The sequence below is a fragment of the Rhipicephalus sanguineus genome, chromosome 5 (genome assembly GCF_013339695.2).
Source record: "Rhipicephalus sanguineus isolate Rsan-2018 chromosome 5, BIME_Rsan_1.4, whole genome shotgun sequence".
Lineage (NCBI taxonomy): Eukaryota > Metazoa > Arthropoda > Arachnida > Ixodida > Ixodidae > Rhipicephalus > Rhipicephalus sanguineus.
Window position 1 is genome coordinate 50743962 of NC_051180.1, and position 17836 is coordinate 50761797.

The 17836-nt window shown below is 45.4% G+C and overlaps 1 protein-coding gene across 1 annotated transcript in view; it reads right to left on the reverse strand.

Annotated features, from left to right (window-relative positions):
- Positions 1–4985: 4985 nt before the first annotated feature.
- The window catches only part of LOC119394655 (cell adhesion molecule 2), a 90127-nt gene continuing 77276 nt past the window's right edge, over positions 4986–17836 (reverse strand). Inside the window, exon 4 of the mRNA XM_037661971.2 lies at positions 4986–5247. Within this exon, the coding sequence (XP_037517899.1) occupies positions 5171–5247 (77 nt within the window). The 3' untranslated portion in view covers positions 4986–5170. The remainder of the gene's footprint in view (positions 5248–17836) is intronic.

Here is a 17836-nt window from a genome sequence, read left to right on the forward strand (position 1 = left end):
CACGACCATGTTTCTTACCAGTACACGTTCTCGCAATAGCCTTCTTTTTCTTCTAATAGTGAATATTTTCCGGGAGGCATAGACGAGAAAATCAAATGAAGCTCGGCGCTTTAGATATCGCAGAAAAGGAAGTACTTGTCTATGAACAATACGTTTGAAGAGATTACTCTATAGTTGCTACATGATGCAGACGTACAAAGTTACAAAGTTCTGTTTGATTTTCTGTAATAACTGACATACATAGCATAAAGTCCTTCCGATATACAAATACAAAGAATACTCGTCGCTTGAACGTTGCAGTTTTCTTTCAATATCAAGAATAGGGCTAGCTTCTGTTTGCGTGTTAAAGAGACTTACACAAGAGTCAAGAAGTACGCTTTGGGTAACTATTAAGGTCTTCAGTTTTAATGATTCCCGGGGCTCAGCCAAAGCCCATGTCGAGCAGCTGCCGTAGACACACAAGCCGGAAACATTGATCTTAATTCTTTACCTTGATCATGGTTTACTACGCAGACGAAAACAGGGACGACGACAAAGACAGAGACAACCACAGTCTTTTTCTTTGTTCCCGTTTTCGTCTGCCCTGTAAACCATGGTTATGAATCACCAACTAGCCCATTCGTTCACCCTAACTTGTACCTTGGCCATCTGTTGTTGGCCCTACCGCGGATAATACCGGAGAAAAAAAACCTAGGCTATAGATTCTTGCTGTTCATGGGTGATGCTTACAGAAAAGAAGTGACAAGCTGGATTGTTAATACCCCTGTCCGCAAGAGAATAGCTTTTAGGCAAACCTTTCCCGGCTCGGAAGAAAGCTGGGAGATTTAAGAAGGTTAACTCCTATCCTATATGATGGACGCGATTGTTTTAATCGACCTGAGATGCGGATGCAGAGACTTCGATAATGTCCCAGTACCCAGTGTGCCTGACTACCGATGCATGATGATCTACGTGATCTATCTATTGTTTTGGAGATTTGCAGGAGCCCATCTTGCTTCATAGTTTTGTACAGCTGAGATGCAACGCAAAATGCTGATGGATTTGATGAAATCCTGTATTGCTGGCGCGAAGTGAGAAAAAGGGCACCGGAAGATGCGAGAAGTTTAACGAAGTTTGAACCTGGTTGGCTCCCGTACACATAGAAAAAATGAATTATTATAAAAATGAATATAACGGAAGTGATTGTGCGTGCACCGGAGATAAAGGCTTATTTACGCCATACAGTCACAAGCACTCGTACTTTCCGATTGCCTTTGCTGCGATCGCGCACGTGGACTCGTTATCATCCTGCGCAGAAGCCGGGCTAAGCTGTTCAGCTTGATAGGAGGCCATCGCACATGAGCAGTGTGGGCGAAGCGTTTGTGTTTCTCTCCTCTCTCGTCATGGCGATACTTGAAAAAGAAAGCAAGGACGTCGAGCCATCACCTGAGGCACCGCCATCCTTATCGACGGTGTGTGGGACGAGGCAGGTGTCAATCCCCTCTTCCCCACGCTTCACCTGAAGTAGACTGCCGGACCATTTTTGAGTCAAATTGATTCATTTATTCTTATTATCCACAAGTAAGCCGTATGAAACTTGTTGATCGTTCTGCGGCGTATTTACCGAGGCGGTCCGGAGCTGCAGCTCTACCAAACGCAAGGCCTTCAAGAAGCGCCTTAACGCATTTGTGTCCTATTGCGTAGCTAATGTTTCTGGCCAAAGTCCCAGGATCTTAACTTTCCTAAAGTGAATTGTCGATGCAGCAGCTAAGGCTAATGCACAGAACAGACCTTTTAAAGCTGGAAGTTTGGCAGCTACACAGAATGTGCTCTAAAGCTCTATCGCAATCACGAGAATGACTTGCTGTCCTCTTATATTAATGAGAACTAACAGACAATAATGCCATAGAAAGCATAGGGGATGTTATTCGTTGTAATTTGGATAAAGTGTAAAGAAAGAAAAGTGGACGAAAAGATAACTTGTCGCCGGCAGGGACCGAACCTGCGACCTTCGAATAACGCGTCCGATGCTCTACCACTGAGCTACGGCGGCGGTCATCCTCCCGTCCACATTATGGGATATACATGTGCATTTCAATCTAGGAGTGTTAGTCAGCGCCAGTCGCAGCCATGGCGGCGAGTGTGGAACGCTCTTTTTCTGCCTGTTGGCGTCACGTAGCACGTGATCTTTTTACGAGCGGGCAGCTTAATGCCATCTCTCTTCTTTCCTCCCGAAATATTGGGCAAGCGTTGTGTCCCTCTAGTTGCCAGTTGTCAGCCTGCTCTCTCCCTCTTTCGTCTGTGTCCTTGTGTATGTCTGTCTAATAATAATAATAATAATAATAATAATAATAATAATAATAATAATAATAATAACAATAATGTCTTACGCCATGCTTTGCGTTACGCTCGTAGACATGTTCATATTATGCAATGCATGGTTGAAGAATTGAGAGCCTCAAATGGCGAACCTCTTCAGTGCATTCCCTACCACACCTTGGCGCAATTATGAACACCAATAACAGATTTGTTACGAATGCTCTAGGTGCCTTGTGAGTGAAACACTTCTTTGTATGATACTTATCGCTGTCGAGAAGCAGCGGGCGCATCTCCTCCTGGCTTCGATATACGGTTATTCGGTCAATCATAAGACAAGGGCAGAATTAATGCAGGGTTAATGCAAAGTCTCAGTTCCAATTCGTTTCCTATTTATGTTTAGAAAGCGGTGTTACATCGACTCCTTCGACTACGTCATCGTTGGGGTCGAGCAGCGTCGAGTGATGGCTGAGAAGGAATAAATTCAGCAGTGAGGGCTTCCTCACACTGCGTCCGGAAGGCAGGAGTACTGTGCTGAAACTTCAAAGCAAGGCCACATTGTGTGTTTGAATGGTACATGTTTAGAGCTGCTACTCTACGTAACCCTACTGCTTGACCAGCGTCGTGTGGGCGAACAGTAAGCACACTCTACAAAAAAGAAGAGTCCGTTGACTCCCTTTTTGTGAGTCCTGTCTTGCATGCCGCGTACGTCACTCTCTTTAAACATACAGGTGAGCTGTCTTTGGAGATCGTTATATTATACTTTCGTCGGAGAGTCGTGGGCCCCGAAAGAGAGTTAACGCATCTCCATAAAAAGAGTCATATAAGTGGACAGTCGGGAATCACCGAAACGAGTAGCACGTACTCCTTTATTTCATACAGCCCGACATCATCAAGGTATATCAAGAAATGGTTCTTTCGTCAACATGAATATTATACCTTAACACATATTTTTTTTTCTGTCGGAAAAAGATATGCTTGCTTTTGACTAAAAAAAAAACAAAACAACTTGGCAAGAATGCGACACCCCAAGTAATGCAACCCACCACCAGCTGACACAACGCGGACAACGTGTGTTGGTTCCGGCAATATAATCAATCTAACCTAACGTAACGTTACAATGAGATGCAGCACGAACTGGTTTTGCGTTAATTTGGTAGTGGTAATATGATAATGTGCTGTTAATGTATTCTTATTTTTGTGAGGTTTGGACAGATTATGAGAACACGTGTTTCAGAAGTCGCGCATTGTTCAGGCGCTAGTCAATTTTAGACGAGAAGACATGAAATTTTACTTAACACTCCATGGCAGATTTACCGCTAAAGAAAAATACTGGCGCAGGAAAAGGAAGCGCAAAGAACACTGGTGATAACTGACAACTGATTCACACTGTAAAAGTACGCAGTTTTATACAAATATTTAGCCCAAATACACAGAACGCATGAATAGGCTCGCATATCAGACAGCTTAGCTGAAAAATCATTTATCAGAAAAAAAAAACCTTTCCGTATAAAACAACATAATGGAAGCGTCATTTATACAGCGTTAACCTGAATTGTTCTATGATACGAATGCATTAGTTCACTTCAATTCACGCATCGTTTAGCTTTGGTCGTAATACCGGCATTTGCACCATGCGTCCTCAAAGTTATCCACAACAAGAATGTGACAGGCAGCTACGTCAACCCCATTGTCCTTTAGGCCGCTATTTCAAGGCGTCTAAAGATCAACGGGGCTCCGGTAAAAAGCATGCCAAGCCGTACGCTTTATGTTCTCTGGAAGTGGGGTTCCAGTCACCCTTGACGTATGGCAAGTCCTAAATCTTTGCGTCCAAGCTTTCTCTTCTACTCCTCCTTTTGAGGACGCCGGAGCGTGAGCAATGCGCACATAAGCACGTTGCTAAGGAAAGTAGCTGCTACCCTGAAAAACAACAAGTTCACTTGTGAAAACTCCAGCGACATTGCCTGTTCAATGACAGCTCACCAGTTCGAGTCCTGGAAGGACTAGACAGGTCCATGCTTGAATCATCGATCGGAGAAACAATATCTAAATTTAGAAGGCAAACTGGCGCACTTCTCTGCACATGGCGAAGACCGCTCGATTGAGCCGCATTTCTAGGAGATAAGTATTCTAGGCAATAGCAAAGATCGGGCTGCACCGGAAATAATCGAAGCGTACCATACAAAACAAGACAGGCGAGGTTGTGTTATTGGCTCCTCCATAAAATTGTTTGATAAAACGATTAGTTATTCCTTGGCAAGTGGTTACTACGCTACCCTGCTCGTATGCGAAATTTCGTTGGGTCCTGCGCATGTGTATTGGTTGACTGTATGGGCTTCAGTAGTTATGCTGGAGATATAGCTGCAACTTAGCACACATGCACTTCTTGTTTTCCTTCAGTGACTTCGTCCTTTCTTATGGGTAAATGTGTTGTACACTAAGTGCAAACTATAGGCCGAATTCAAATTCTCTTAAAGCAAATTTCACTTGATAAAATGCTTGGACGCAGACCTTTATGCTGCGAGATAAGAGCTCATACTGCCCCTGTTCACGAAGTCTCGTGTGTAAGGGTGTTCTATTATCCGTTATTACTCACGCATACTATAAATGCGTACGGTTAACGTTAATTGTTACAAAAGTCCTTCATTAAGGACAAGTACTTATGTGCACAACAGTATACAACGAAGCGGCAACACAAGGGCTACAACGGCATTCTAACATCTACGAGTAGGCGGCATTCGGTTACTGCATGCAACTGTTTATCACATATAGCCATTTGAAACAAAACGTCAAGCTTTGCACATTCTATAACTCCAACATTTCAGTCAACACGTGTTATTTTTTGAAGTCTATCTAGTTGGTCTTGAGCTCAGCATCACGCTGCGGCCTTTATTAGGCTGAGCAGGCACAGATGTATCCAAGGCCAGTACGCCAAGCGCGATGCCAAGGAACCTGCAACAAGAAAAGGTGGCTTTTGTATTGCTATATATATAGTAATAATACTACGACACATAAATAATTTGTGACAACGACATCGTTCTAATTAGCAATAAACACATTTCCATAAGCGAGTAGTATACTTGGAAATTACTTAGTAGTAGTATACCTGGAAAAAAGTCACAGTTTCACCGCAAGGGGGAAGCAATGAATGCGATAGCAACAAATTGTAGTGTTACACGAAGTGAGGCTGGCAGCTAACTGTTTTGTATCCGATCTCGCGAAACTACAAAACGCTGTTGTAAGACAATACGGCTGCTCCAGGGAGAGATGCTCTCCGCATAGTCACTTCGCGTTGAGAGCACAACACGTAGAAGGGTATACGAGCCGCCCGCTGTGATGGCTGTGGAGATAGCGCGCGCGCCAGCGATCGCGACCGCGCCCTTAGATTCAAAGTTCAAAGTAGCTGCTCGCGCGAGAGCCCCCTCCCCGTCCCCCACCTCACGCGTTTACATGGTCGTTAAAGACGGGCGGGGCGTTTCCTGTCTGCTTCGACAGTAGGGCTCCCGAGCGGGGAGATGTTATAGCATGTACCCTCCTAGCGACGGAAATGGGCCGGCTCGTTTGATCTCTGCTTCGGCCGCGTTCGTCGCCCCCGCTCGCGCGCTTTTAACCGCGGCAGAACAAACTATGCCCGTGGGAGGAGGAGGAAATAACTTTATTACGAGTCCTGCGAGTTGGTGGAGCGGGCCGATGGCCCCGCCTAGGAGACGGCCAGGAGTCCTTGAACCCTGGCGGCTTCCTCGGCCCGCTGGACGGCCCAGAGCTGATCCTCGAGGGCGGAGCTGAGCAGCGCGGCTTCCCAGCGTGCGCGAAGGCTGTCACTAGAGGCCGCGTTCTCGGTATTAGGACTAATCCCTCGGCATTCCCATAACATATGCTCCAGAGTGGCTCTGGATTCACATTGTTTACATTGGTCCGTTTCGTATATATCCGGATATATGATGTGCGAGAGCGCGGGATTCGGATACGTCCTAGTTTGTAACCGCCGCCATTCGACAGACTGCTTTTTTGTTAATTTTGGGTGAGGTGGCGGAAATATGCCCCTCTGTAACCTATAATGTTTTGTGATGTCGTTGTATCTGGTCATTCGGTCTTCCCACTCCCATTCGTCTACCGCGCCGTCACGTCCGGAGGGTGCTGCGGCGGCACTTGAGATCGCAGCTCGGTCCGTAAGCCCTCGAGCCGCGTCGTGTACCGCGCCGTTGTTGCTGTCCTCCGCGAGAGCGTGAGCGGGTGTCCATGTAATGAATATATCTCTTTTGCACGCTTGGCCTCCTACAAGCAGAATGCGCTGTAAGACGTGTGCGACGATACGCACCACAAGTAACGAGACAGCGGAAGAGGTGGCCATAGCGCTCGCGGTAGCTCAGACACACGCAACTGTGATAGTCAGCGACTCTCAGACGGCTGTAAGGAACTTTGCCAACGGCCGCATCTCCCCGGATGCCCGTGGGGATCTTATTATTTGGACTTCATACAGGAAGGACATGACGGCGACGGCAACGGCAACGGCGACGGCAAAAGCCCGTTGAGACTGTCCATATAATTGTTATCGCAATAATAATTACGACGATTTATGTACTTTGACCTAACGAAGCCGCGTTATGTGTCGCTTCATGTGTAAACTTATTCTGTTTCCATGTGACTGGACTTTGCCAATCTTCAGTGTTGTTACGCGAATGGACGTTATGTGTAGCGTTATTTTCAGCATATACGGTGTTCGTGACTGCGTTTTATATGAACCACTGTCTTATGTGGCTGGCTGTATTTTGTGTTGCCATTTGAAAGTAATTCGTGATTATGTGATTTTTAAAGCAATAGCGTAAAAGAGCTCGTTTTGCAGAAATTCCGGTGTCGGCGTTGATGTAAGCGTTGATGTCGACGTCGCTGGTTGAGAGCGAAAAATCATCATCTTGCCCGTGACCAAAAAATCGAGAAAGATGTAAATAAAAAAATAGAACGAAGAACTTGCTTCCGAGTGAGAATCGAACTGGGCCCATCTGCGTGGAAAGCAGGTGTTCTACCACAGATCCACACTATTGCTTGAAACTGCTAGAAAAAAAAACGCTATAATATTGTCATATAGTGGAAGGTGTCTCCTTAAATGACCGACAACTAATTTTTGTCGACCGATTTTTTTACGACGCGACAGAAAGCTCGCCCTTCACAGTGTTTGTAGTTGCTGTAGTTAATCCATGGAGCACGTAGTTATTTTACAAGCAGTATTTTTCTATCTGAAAGGCTCTAAACACGGACGTAGCTTTCCTCCAGCAACGCTGAGAATTGATAGCGATGCCGCCAGCCCTTTTCGCGATTTGTGAAAGCTATCGTTGTTCTGCTTTCGCAGGAGTTCCTGTAAATATGCTTAACAACCATTATCCATAGCTTTTCAACTATTTTTGAAAATAACAAGCTGTTACAATTAGATGATGTGGCATCATACACCTTCCCTGTATCTGTACCGCGTTGTGTCCGCATGCGTACAAGGTTGTCTGCGCCTTTGTCATGGGTGGCTTGTCCCGGCGTCGTTATTCTCTCGATGCAGGAGCCAAGCCAAGTCATCGAAAACGTCACTACGCACATGCGCGGCCACGCCGAGTAGCAGCGCGCGTCTGAGGCGAAGTATAGGTAGCAAAACTATGTCGCTCCAAAATCTCAGCGACCTGGAAACTGCGTGCACGGTTTCATGAGCATGCTGAAAAGTTGCTCAAGACGCGCTGACGAGCATGGGACCATTACATCAGGCGAAGGCAGCGCCACTTTAATACATACTACTAACGCAGGCCTATATGTACATTTTTGTGGAGTAATACCTTTTAATGTAAAGAAACGAAGAATATTTCAATAATATACAAAAAAAATCGTCGACCGCGTACAGCAGTCAGCGGTCACGTGGCCGGGTTCATCGGATCATTCTTCTTTTTGCCGCCAGAGGCGCCACAGGTAATTTTTCACGACTTTCATTTAAGAAATAAAAATATAAATCTATCTCTCACAAAAAAACAGGGTTGGTTTGAGTCAATGCGACGGACAATCTTTACATCAGTGGAGTCAACTCATTTAATATTCTGGGCAGTTGTCGGTCCCTTTAACGCATGTAATATTGCATGGCAGAAGCGTAGAATCGCTCCAGGCGTCAGAACATGTGAACTGTGCAACGAGTGTGGGTTTTAAAGCCCCACCCATTGCAAAGCGCTAAGTCATTTAATCATTACCAGCTGCAACAGCATAAACAAAGTGAGCAGCTGCGTAGGTTCGCGTGTTGCCTTACGGGCGCGTAGTGGGCCCTTCGCTGATTCGCAAAAACTTGGCCTTGAGCTTTCCACATCGCCATTACTCTCCCTGTGGGCCTCGGCACTAGGGCAATGCAACAGGGGCATATATTATGCCATATTCATTTATATTAAAGAAACAAGGAGACTACCATATTAATATTATAGGTAGAAATATATCATTTCATTCCCTTACTTAAATTTCTGTAGTTATTATTTATTTAATTCTATTATTTAACAATCGTTTAATTAACATTTCATTAAAAAAAGGAAAAAATTCAAAATTGCCCAAACATTTTTTTCTTTACTATAAAATATCTTTTTCGCATATTCCTTTTATTTTATTTTTTCACGAAGTCTACTGCCGCACGCTTCGTCGCCGATCCCCCGTAGTGGGTTGAGCTATTCCCCTAAGGAACCAACCAACCAACCAACCAACCAACTTGCTGTAGGCATTCCAGGATAGTTTGGAACGGCCAATATTATGCGCACAGCTGTTCGTTTCCTGACGGCATGTTTGAGGCATGCACCGAAAATCGAAGCAATGCTAGCAGTTGAGAAGGCGATGCGCACGGATCCCGATCACGCTATCGCGTTCTACACATGAAAGTGAAGCTGAAGCGTCCTCCAAGTTTTAACGCGATAGCGTTAGAGAGCTCAACATCGTGGTTTAGCGCTAAAAAAGACAGACACATGTGAGAGACAGGACAGGCGCTCCTAACAACTGGTTTATTGCAAGGGTTGCAATGGAATAAATACCACACTGGTGCGCAGACGTGACGAACGCGTATCAAGACGTCACCACTTATCAGGCTACAGGCATGTGGCATCAAAAAGCCTAATCTCATTTCTATACAAGCAGATAGATGTGTCGCTAACACATTTAGTACCTTTTTTCTTTATATGATACGCCTCCCAGAGTTCGCGGGCTGATTTGTTCCAGCTTCTTCCTAGAATCTTAGCCTCTCGAAATATCGGCTCACACATGCATTTTCGGCAGTGGGACGAAAGATGGGCCCCATTTACTTTCTTTAGATTTTGCTCATGCTCCCTTAACCGGTCATTATGGCATCGGCCTGTTTGCCCTATGTACGACTTACCGCAAGACAGCGGTATATCATAGACCACTCCTTGCACGCATTTCACAAAGGGCGAGGCATGCTTCTTTGAGCACCCTTTCTTCTTGAAGCCCACCTTTGTTGTGCGAGGGCACAGCTGTGCAAGCTTGTTAGGCGCCGCAAAAACAAGCGGGACCCCATGCCTATTGGCAACCTTCTTCAGGTTGTGCGAAACCTTGTGCACATACGGCACAACTTCAGGTTTTTTCCCCGGTGCTCCCTCATCCGCTGTTTTTCGCTTGGCGCTGCCCTTCAGTTTTCGGAGTAGGGCCTCAGCCACAGCCACCAAGACCGGTCCAGGGAAGCCCGTGGACAATAGTCTTTCCAATTGTTTCACAAAGGCCGCTTCTACTACATGTGAACACGACTTTCGCAAGGCCGATTCCAGGCAGAATATAGCGATGCCCCTCTTAACAAGCTTTGAGTGGGCAGAGTCATGGGGTAAGAGTTCCTTTCGTGCCCTAGGGGAATACATCCAACATGTGTGACTCTTACAAAAGCGCAAATTAAGGTCTAAAAACTGCAACATGTTACTTTGGGGCAGCTCTCGCGTGAACGATAAGCCCTCTCCGTGCTGTTTAAAAAGGTTGGTCACTAGGTCCACCTGGTCTCGGCACGGCACTGTGCTACTGTCGCTTAAAATAATAAAAAAAATCATCCATGTATCTGAAAACTTTTTTAACCTCATGGCTTAGAACCTGCTCAAGGCATTGGTCAATGTTAACGAGAAAAAAAAATTGGGGGACCCTTAAGCTTCGCATTTAAGAGTTGAACGCAATAGCGAAATCCGGCCCCTGGTGCGCACTTCAACCACTAAGTGCATACTTATTAATGTGTATTGTTACACACACACGCACACAGACACACACACGCGCGCACGCGAGAATGGTACATACAGGTTTTTGATCTAAAGCAAGAGTCGCATGGCCACCAAGATGCACGCCGCGCGCTTGCCATCTCGGAGGCCATGAAGATTCTCACAATGCCTCACAGATGGCAGCACATTATCTAGCGTTCGCTGTTTGCTTGATCAACGCCTCCCCTGGAAAAGGCGGCATTGGCTTGATATGTTTTCCGCTAGATGGACATAGTTGTCCATTTCCTTTCTCGATTTTTCGCTCACAACCAACGGTCCCCGCGGTCCCGACACCGACGACGGAATTTCTGCGACACGAGCTCTCTAACGCTATCGCGTTAATATTGCGTAAAATTGGCGCCACGTACGACCCGATGCAAATTCCCTTGTCTTGCAAAATTTGTTGCTCATTAAAAGAGATAAAAGTGTTCCTGAGGTAAACGTCTAAAAGGGTTAAAAAATTCTCTACCGTGAGACCTGCGCTGTTTTGAAAGGGAATTACACCATTCTCTTCTATGCACGCTCGCACGACATTAAAGAGGTGGGAATGGGGGACGGAATAGAATAAGTCTTCAACATCAATAGAAAAGGCTTTGCCAGAGCACTCGTTATCCTGAAGGAACTTTACAACCTCATCAGAATTTCGGGTATAGAAGGGATCCCTTATCTGGAGGCTGGTAAGTGTACGTAAAAGGAATTGACTAACATTTTGTTACCAGGTGCCTTGCTCACTTACGATCGTCCTGAACGGCACTTCCGGTTTGTGCGTTTTTGCACTGAAAAAGACTCAACGTGTTACCTTTACTTTCTTTTATTTCTTTAGCTAGTTTTTTGAGATTTAAACTTTTGCAAAGTTTTGCTACGCTAGCTTTTGCTTTTGACACACTCGTCTTGATGGGAGTGAAGTTTTTGTTAAATGTGTCTGTCTTTTTTAGCGCTAAACCACGATGTTAAGTACTCACCAACTCGCCCAACAACAAGTTCTTATTATGTTAGAGAGCTCGTTTCACAGAAATGCCACCGTCGGTGTCGGCGTCGCTTGTGAGCGAAAAATCATCCGTGACCAAAAAATCGAGAAAGATGCAAATAGAATGAATAAAAATCGTCGGTCCCGTTAAGGATTGAACCCGGGCCGTTTGCGTGGCAAGCAGGTGTCCTACCACAATGACTTGCAATGACTTGCAACTGCTTCGGGAAAAAACACTACATAAATACCATGTAGTGGAAGGAGTCCCCTGAACGCATTTTGTTCGGCAGGTGTCACGAAAATGAGCCCATTCGGTGATTTGTACGCGCACTGGCGAGGCCATCAAACTACGTTTTTTTTGCACGACGCCATGCTTCGAAAAAAGCCGGGATAGCGCAGCCATCGCCGCTAAAAACACACACGAACTTTCAAACAGCTCCAGAAATGGACAACTATGTCCATCTAGCGGAAAACATATCAAGCCAATGCCTACTTTCTAGAGAAGGCGTTGATCAAGCAAACAGCAAACGTTAGATAATGTGCTGCCATCTGTGAGGCAATGTGAGAAATATGTCTCGACTCTAGCCCAGGGAATCGCTTTAGATCGAAAACCCTGTTCTATTAAAATGCGAACAGCAATTATCATCATCATGAACCGGTACGCGTTGGCTTCGTCCTTTTCAATTTCTGCTTCGCTCCCGCAACACGTGCGCCGATTTCTCCGGCGTTGCCGTAAATAACACTGATGAGTGAGAGGAAAGACCGAGTAAAGAGAGAGAGGGAGAAAGAAAGAAAGAGAGAAACAGAGAGACGGAAAAGGAAGATATAATAAAAGAGAAAGAAAATTCTTGCCGAAAAGATTTCTTCACGAGGCGGCATTCGAACCCGCGTACCCAATATCCGAAGACGAGCGTCCTAACCACTCGGCTATCCAGGCACGCTAGTAGGGCACAGCATATACTTGCGTAGTATTGTACAGCAAGGTGGCGGGAAAGGGTAGTCAAGATGTGGAGGAGAGAAAGGAGGCGAGGAGAGGGTAAAGCATAGCATAGAGGGAAAGGGAGAAATAGAGAGAATGAAAGGGATGAAAGACAGAAAGAGAAAGTAAGATGGAGACAGATATAAAGAGAGAGAAAGAGATAGAAAGAAAAAGGAAGCGATAAATAGAGAGCGAGAAAGAAGAAGGGCAAGAAGGAGAAAGATAGAAAGAGCGACAAAGACGAAGAAATGCATAGTGAGAAAGAATAAACCGAGACAAAAAACACAGAAGCAACAAAGAGATGAATGAAAAAGAAAGAAAGAGAGGAAGAAAGAAATAGAAAAATAAAGAGAAACAAAGAAGGCCTCCCAGCTCGGCACTTCCTTCAGGCTTGGCACCACTAGTGTGAAGCATCACGTAATAACTAGTCACGTGACTAAAATCGCGTAACATCCAGTCACGTGACATGACGTAACTAGCCACGCGATTGAATCGTGTAACATCATATAACGACTCGCGAGAATAAAAATCACGTAACATCAGGCAACATCTCATAACGTGGCTAAACATCACTTAACATTTTGTCATATGCGGCTACAATCACGCAACATCGTGTAATAGCTAGTCACAGCTGATATGTCTCCGTCATAAACCACGTAACAGCTAGACACGTGACTGAAGTCACATCACGTAACAGGTAGTCACGTGACATGTCTAGTTAAGTCTAGGCATACTTAGAACTACTAGTAAATTACACATCATCTCCCGCTACAGGCAACCATGGTGGGATGCGAAAGCATCGGGGGGGGGGGGTGCGCATCGAGTTTCCGTTTCTCTTATGTGACTTATGAGACGGTGGTTGTCGAGGCGTTTGAATTACCGCTTGCCGACGCTGACGTTTACGTTCGGCTTCCGGAGCTTTCCGGAGCTCCGCGGCGGTGGCGCTGCCGCTGCAACTAGCGCCGACGTTGACGTTGTTCATGGCGTTTCGCACACCCTTGCACAGAGAGATAATGACGGAAGCACGGCGAACGCGCGCTTTCGCAGCCTCGCAGCTTCGAGATTCGCTTGCCGGCATTGCCGTTTACGTTCAGCTTCGCGAGCGTTCATAGCGCCGTTGCGAAGGAGAGTGCAACGGGAGCGAGCGGGCGCCGCATTATATACGAGCGCACAGCTGTGGCGGAGAGAGAGAAACGGCAGAGGAGAAACGTAGCGGAGGCAGAGCTCATGCTACCCTCCACCCCAGCTCCTCCCACATCCTCCCGCTCACGCGATGAGAGGGGGGAGAGTTGGCGCACGCACAGTAAGGGTGCGGACGCCGCATAACGGACACTGATCCGAGCATAAGATGCTTTCGCATCTAAAAGCCTCTCAGAAAAAGCTTGGCGATACTAGCAAAGCTTAGCTAGGTCGAACACTAGTTCCGCTGATGGTTCCAGCCTTGCGCCGCTAGTGGAACTGCGCATTTTTTTCTTTCTTAAGAATAAAACCGTGGCATAAACTGAGCGAGAAAGAGATTACCGAAATCTCCATTGTGCTTGGAGAAATAATATGAACGACATGCGACACCATTCCACCTTTCTTGCCTCACTTCTCGTGAGGACGCTGAAGGACACTGCGCGTATCTTCGCAATAAACTGTGACGACAGTAACGTAACGTTCGCATCCTTTTTCTCATTCGAAATGGCTTCTCCTCCATCACTCTTCTCTTGCGAGTGAGTCAGTGAGAATTACAGAAAAACTAATTATTGTTGTGTAATGCCGCATTGAGTCACACACGTCAACAAACTTCGAGCGTCACGTTTCATTTTTCATCCTAGGTAGCACATAGGCAATAATTCCGAGTAAGTCTTGAGCGCATCACGCTCGTTTACGCAACTAATATAAGGACTAGAGCTTAGAAGAGCAGGCGACTGAGCGCAGCAAGCTAAAAACTTGTACCTCCACTTGGAGGGTTATGAAACCTGCCTTCAGAGTTTAGTTTGCACGGGTCAGTTCCGGAAGCAGTGGGCGCAAAATAATGGTTGCAAATTACAATAACACTCCCATTTTTACGTTTCATTTTGGTGCACGGTGAGAGAGTGCCAAAAAATAGTTTAAAGCCACCCCCACTCACTCATCAGTTTGACGTCTCATATAACGAAATCATGATTTTTACACGCGATTAACCAAAACATAATAAAATTTTAATGAATAATTTTGTTTTAGTGTTAAATAAGAGTATGCCGGGTCACAGCGGCGACACATCTTAGTGGGCGCGTTAAAACAGACACTTTGTTAATGAATGCTCGTAACTAGGCCTAAAACTGGCCAACTGAATATATGCAGACAACATGACCATGTCTGACGAGAAAGCGAGCTACCAATAAGAAGCCCACGCATCTTCATGTGTGCGACCAGTAAGCGTACGACGTCGTTATAGGATCGAGGTCAAAATTCGGAGAATAAAATATAAGCTGCGCTTTGTAGTCCAGGAACTCCATTCACAGCCGCAGCAGTATACGTGGTTTAACTTTCATTCTACTAGAACAACAAATGTGCTTTGGACCAACAGATTCACGCGTGCCGGTCGCAACGATCGGGTTCGAGGAAGGTAACAGTAGGCAGCTCTCTGTAGGACGTCCACGCCTCGAGTATGTTCATACTAGCTTTAGTTAACATTGAAACTAGTTTTAGTTAACATAGCAAAACTTCACGAAAAGCGCCAAAAATTCTACGCGTCCGAGAAACAGGCGTCGCGCATTGTCCGACACTGTCATTCTTCCATAACTGTTAGTGACATAGGGCTTATAGCAATAAGCAGTGTATTAAGTGATGAACTGCACGCGATAAAAATTGGGGAAGGCCATCCCATATATATATATATATATATATACATATATATATATATATATATATATATATATATATATATATATATATATATATATATATATCTGTGTGTGTGTGTGTGTGTGTGTGTATGTGTGTGTTTGTCGGGTAGAGTGAAGGAAAAACAATGAAAATGTGTTTGACTGGAATGTCTACTGCGTACAACGAAATAATTGGCTAGAGCGTACGAGGGGTAGTCACAGGTCGCGAAACAGGGGAAGTTATTCGGGCTTCGCCGAGTAATATTCTCCACACGAACGGGCCGCAGTCTGGTGTCAGCTCGGTGGGCTTGGAAGGGGAGGCCAATTTAGCCCGAAGCGTGGCGGCGCTTATGGACGAGAGTGGCGTGGCACCGACGGGCATTGTGATGCCGCAGCAGCCGCCGCCAAGGAGAGTGAAAATATTGCCGAGCCCACAACACGGGCGCGGCGGGCACCCGTTCTTTAGCAGCACGCTGCCACGAGCGCCAAAGAGCGCATTCATTTGGCAGCCCCGCCGAACTCGTAATGGGCTGTCTGAGAAGCGAATATAAAGAAAAATGTGGTAAAAAAAAAGACCCAGTCAATGTGTTCGCGAGAACTTTCAACACAGCAATCCTTTATTCTTCCTCATCTCCCGAGGTAGGGTGAAATTTCTGCGCATCGCGTCTGTAGCGCCATCTGCTCCGCTTAGGTGAAGGCGAGTCGATGGATGCAACCGGATCGAATTTTTAATCGCCGCCGAGAGAAGGAGCCTCATTTCGTCTCGCGGCATCACGCCCGAGCATAGCGGCTGTGGTTGATTAAACGGGAATAGCCTGGAACGGATAAACAAACTTGGAGGACGTTTGAACTTCGCCTTCAAGAATACAACGCGATAACGTAACGGGCTCCGTGCGCATCGCCTTGAAAATTGCTAGCCTAGCTTCACTTCTCGGTGGTTGCCTCAACCGTGCCACAAGGAAACGAACGTCTGCGCACGTAACAGTGGCAGTTTCAAACTATCCTACACTCTTAAAAAAAAGGGTGTCTGTACTGACTACCTTTGGGTGGTAATCGCCTCGCTACACATATGATGACCTTTTGGGGTGTCAAATGACTCCCTTCGTTCTTCAGACCAACGACTCCCTTCTTCACAATTTGGGGTGTCAAACGACTCCCTTCGTTCTTCAGACCAACGACTCCCTTCTTCACAAGCAGAGAGTCTACGTTACTCCCAACGCAGGAGTCTACATGACTACCTTTTATTTCCCGCTAGTACCTCTAGGTAGTCAGGGTGACCCCTTTGCCATGGTAACGCTGACCCCCACTGGAGCGTTCCTTTGACTACGTTGTCCTTAAGGACAGTGGTGTACATGACTCCCCTGGCAAGAGTCAGTGTGACCACTTCGTGGTACTCAATGAGACACTCTGCAACAAATAATGCGTTTATTTTTCTTCTTGGTCGATATTGATGAAACTTTCTGAGTTTAGGTTTACTTATGTGGCGATTTCAAATATGCAATTATCTGGAAGAAAACGCAGTTTTTACACATAAAAATTTCATGTGTCTTGATGAGCAAGCCATTCCAAGCTTGGAGTTACAAAGTAAATCGACATATCGCTATAGTTAGGGGATAAAAACTGTATGCAATAGTTTTAAAGGAGTTTACTGCGCTGTTCTGGCAAAGGAGTTTACTGCGCTGTTCTGGCATAATGTTCATGAACCCACTAGCCCACATACGAACTCGCGTTTTAAACCCATTTGAGTTAAAAGTTACGTAATATTGAACTCTCGTGAGCGAATCACTAGCTAGACATACACTTACTGGTCAATGTTCAGCATACTATGACTATTGTTAAGTGGGTTTAGGACATGCATTCTGGTTATGTTGCATACAGTTCCCATTTCATATTATTGTGATATGCTTACTTTGTAACTCGTGCAGGCCTAACATGGCACATGAAATGTTTGATATACTTAACACGACATATAATAGTAGAAAAATATTTGCATTTTCAAAATCAGCGTACAAATACACATAAACTAAACAAGTTTTATAGAGATTGATCAAGAATTTCAAAAGAACTTCAAATCAGAGCGAACACCATTAGGGTTTTTATCTGACAATCGACGAAAGTTGGTGCCGCTACCTCTTGTTACTCAACAAGGCACTTCCACCGGGTTTACTCAAACAGGAACACTGTGGTGGATGCATGACAGCCGCAACAAGTTTTTGTAGCAACTTTACAGTGCTGCATTCGATTCCTCTGGGGGAAATAAAATACTACTCGAAGTTTATATAGATGAGTCTCAGAACAATTTCCACTCGCGTAAAACAACAAAAAATGTTGATTCTAGAAGAAAGTAAGCCATGCAACACGGAAACAGAAGAGATGCGGACAGCTCAAACGCTAGCGTTTGGTTTGTCTGTGTCTTCTCTTTCACGTCTGCATGCCTTCATCCTATAAACAAACTGAAATTTCTGCGATTCGTAAAATTATTCTTTGAATCGGTTTT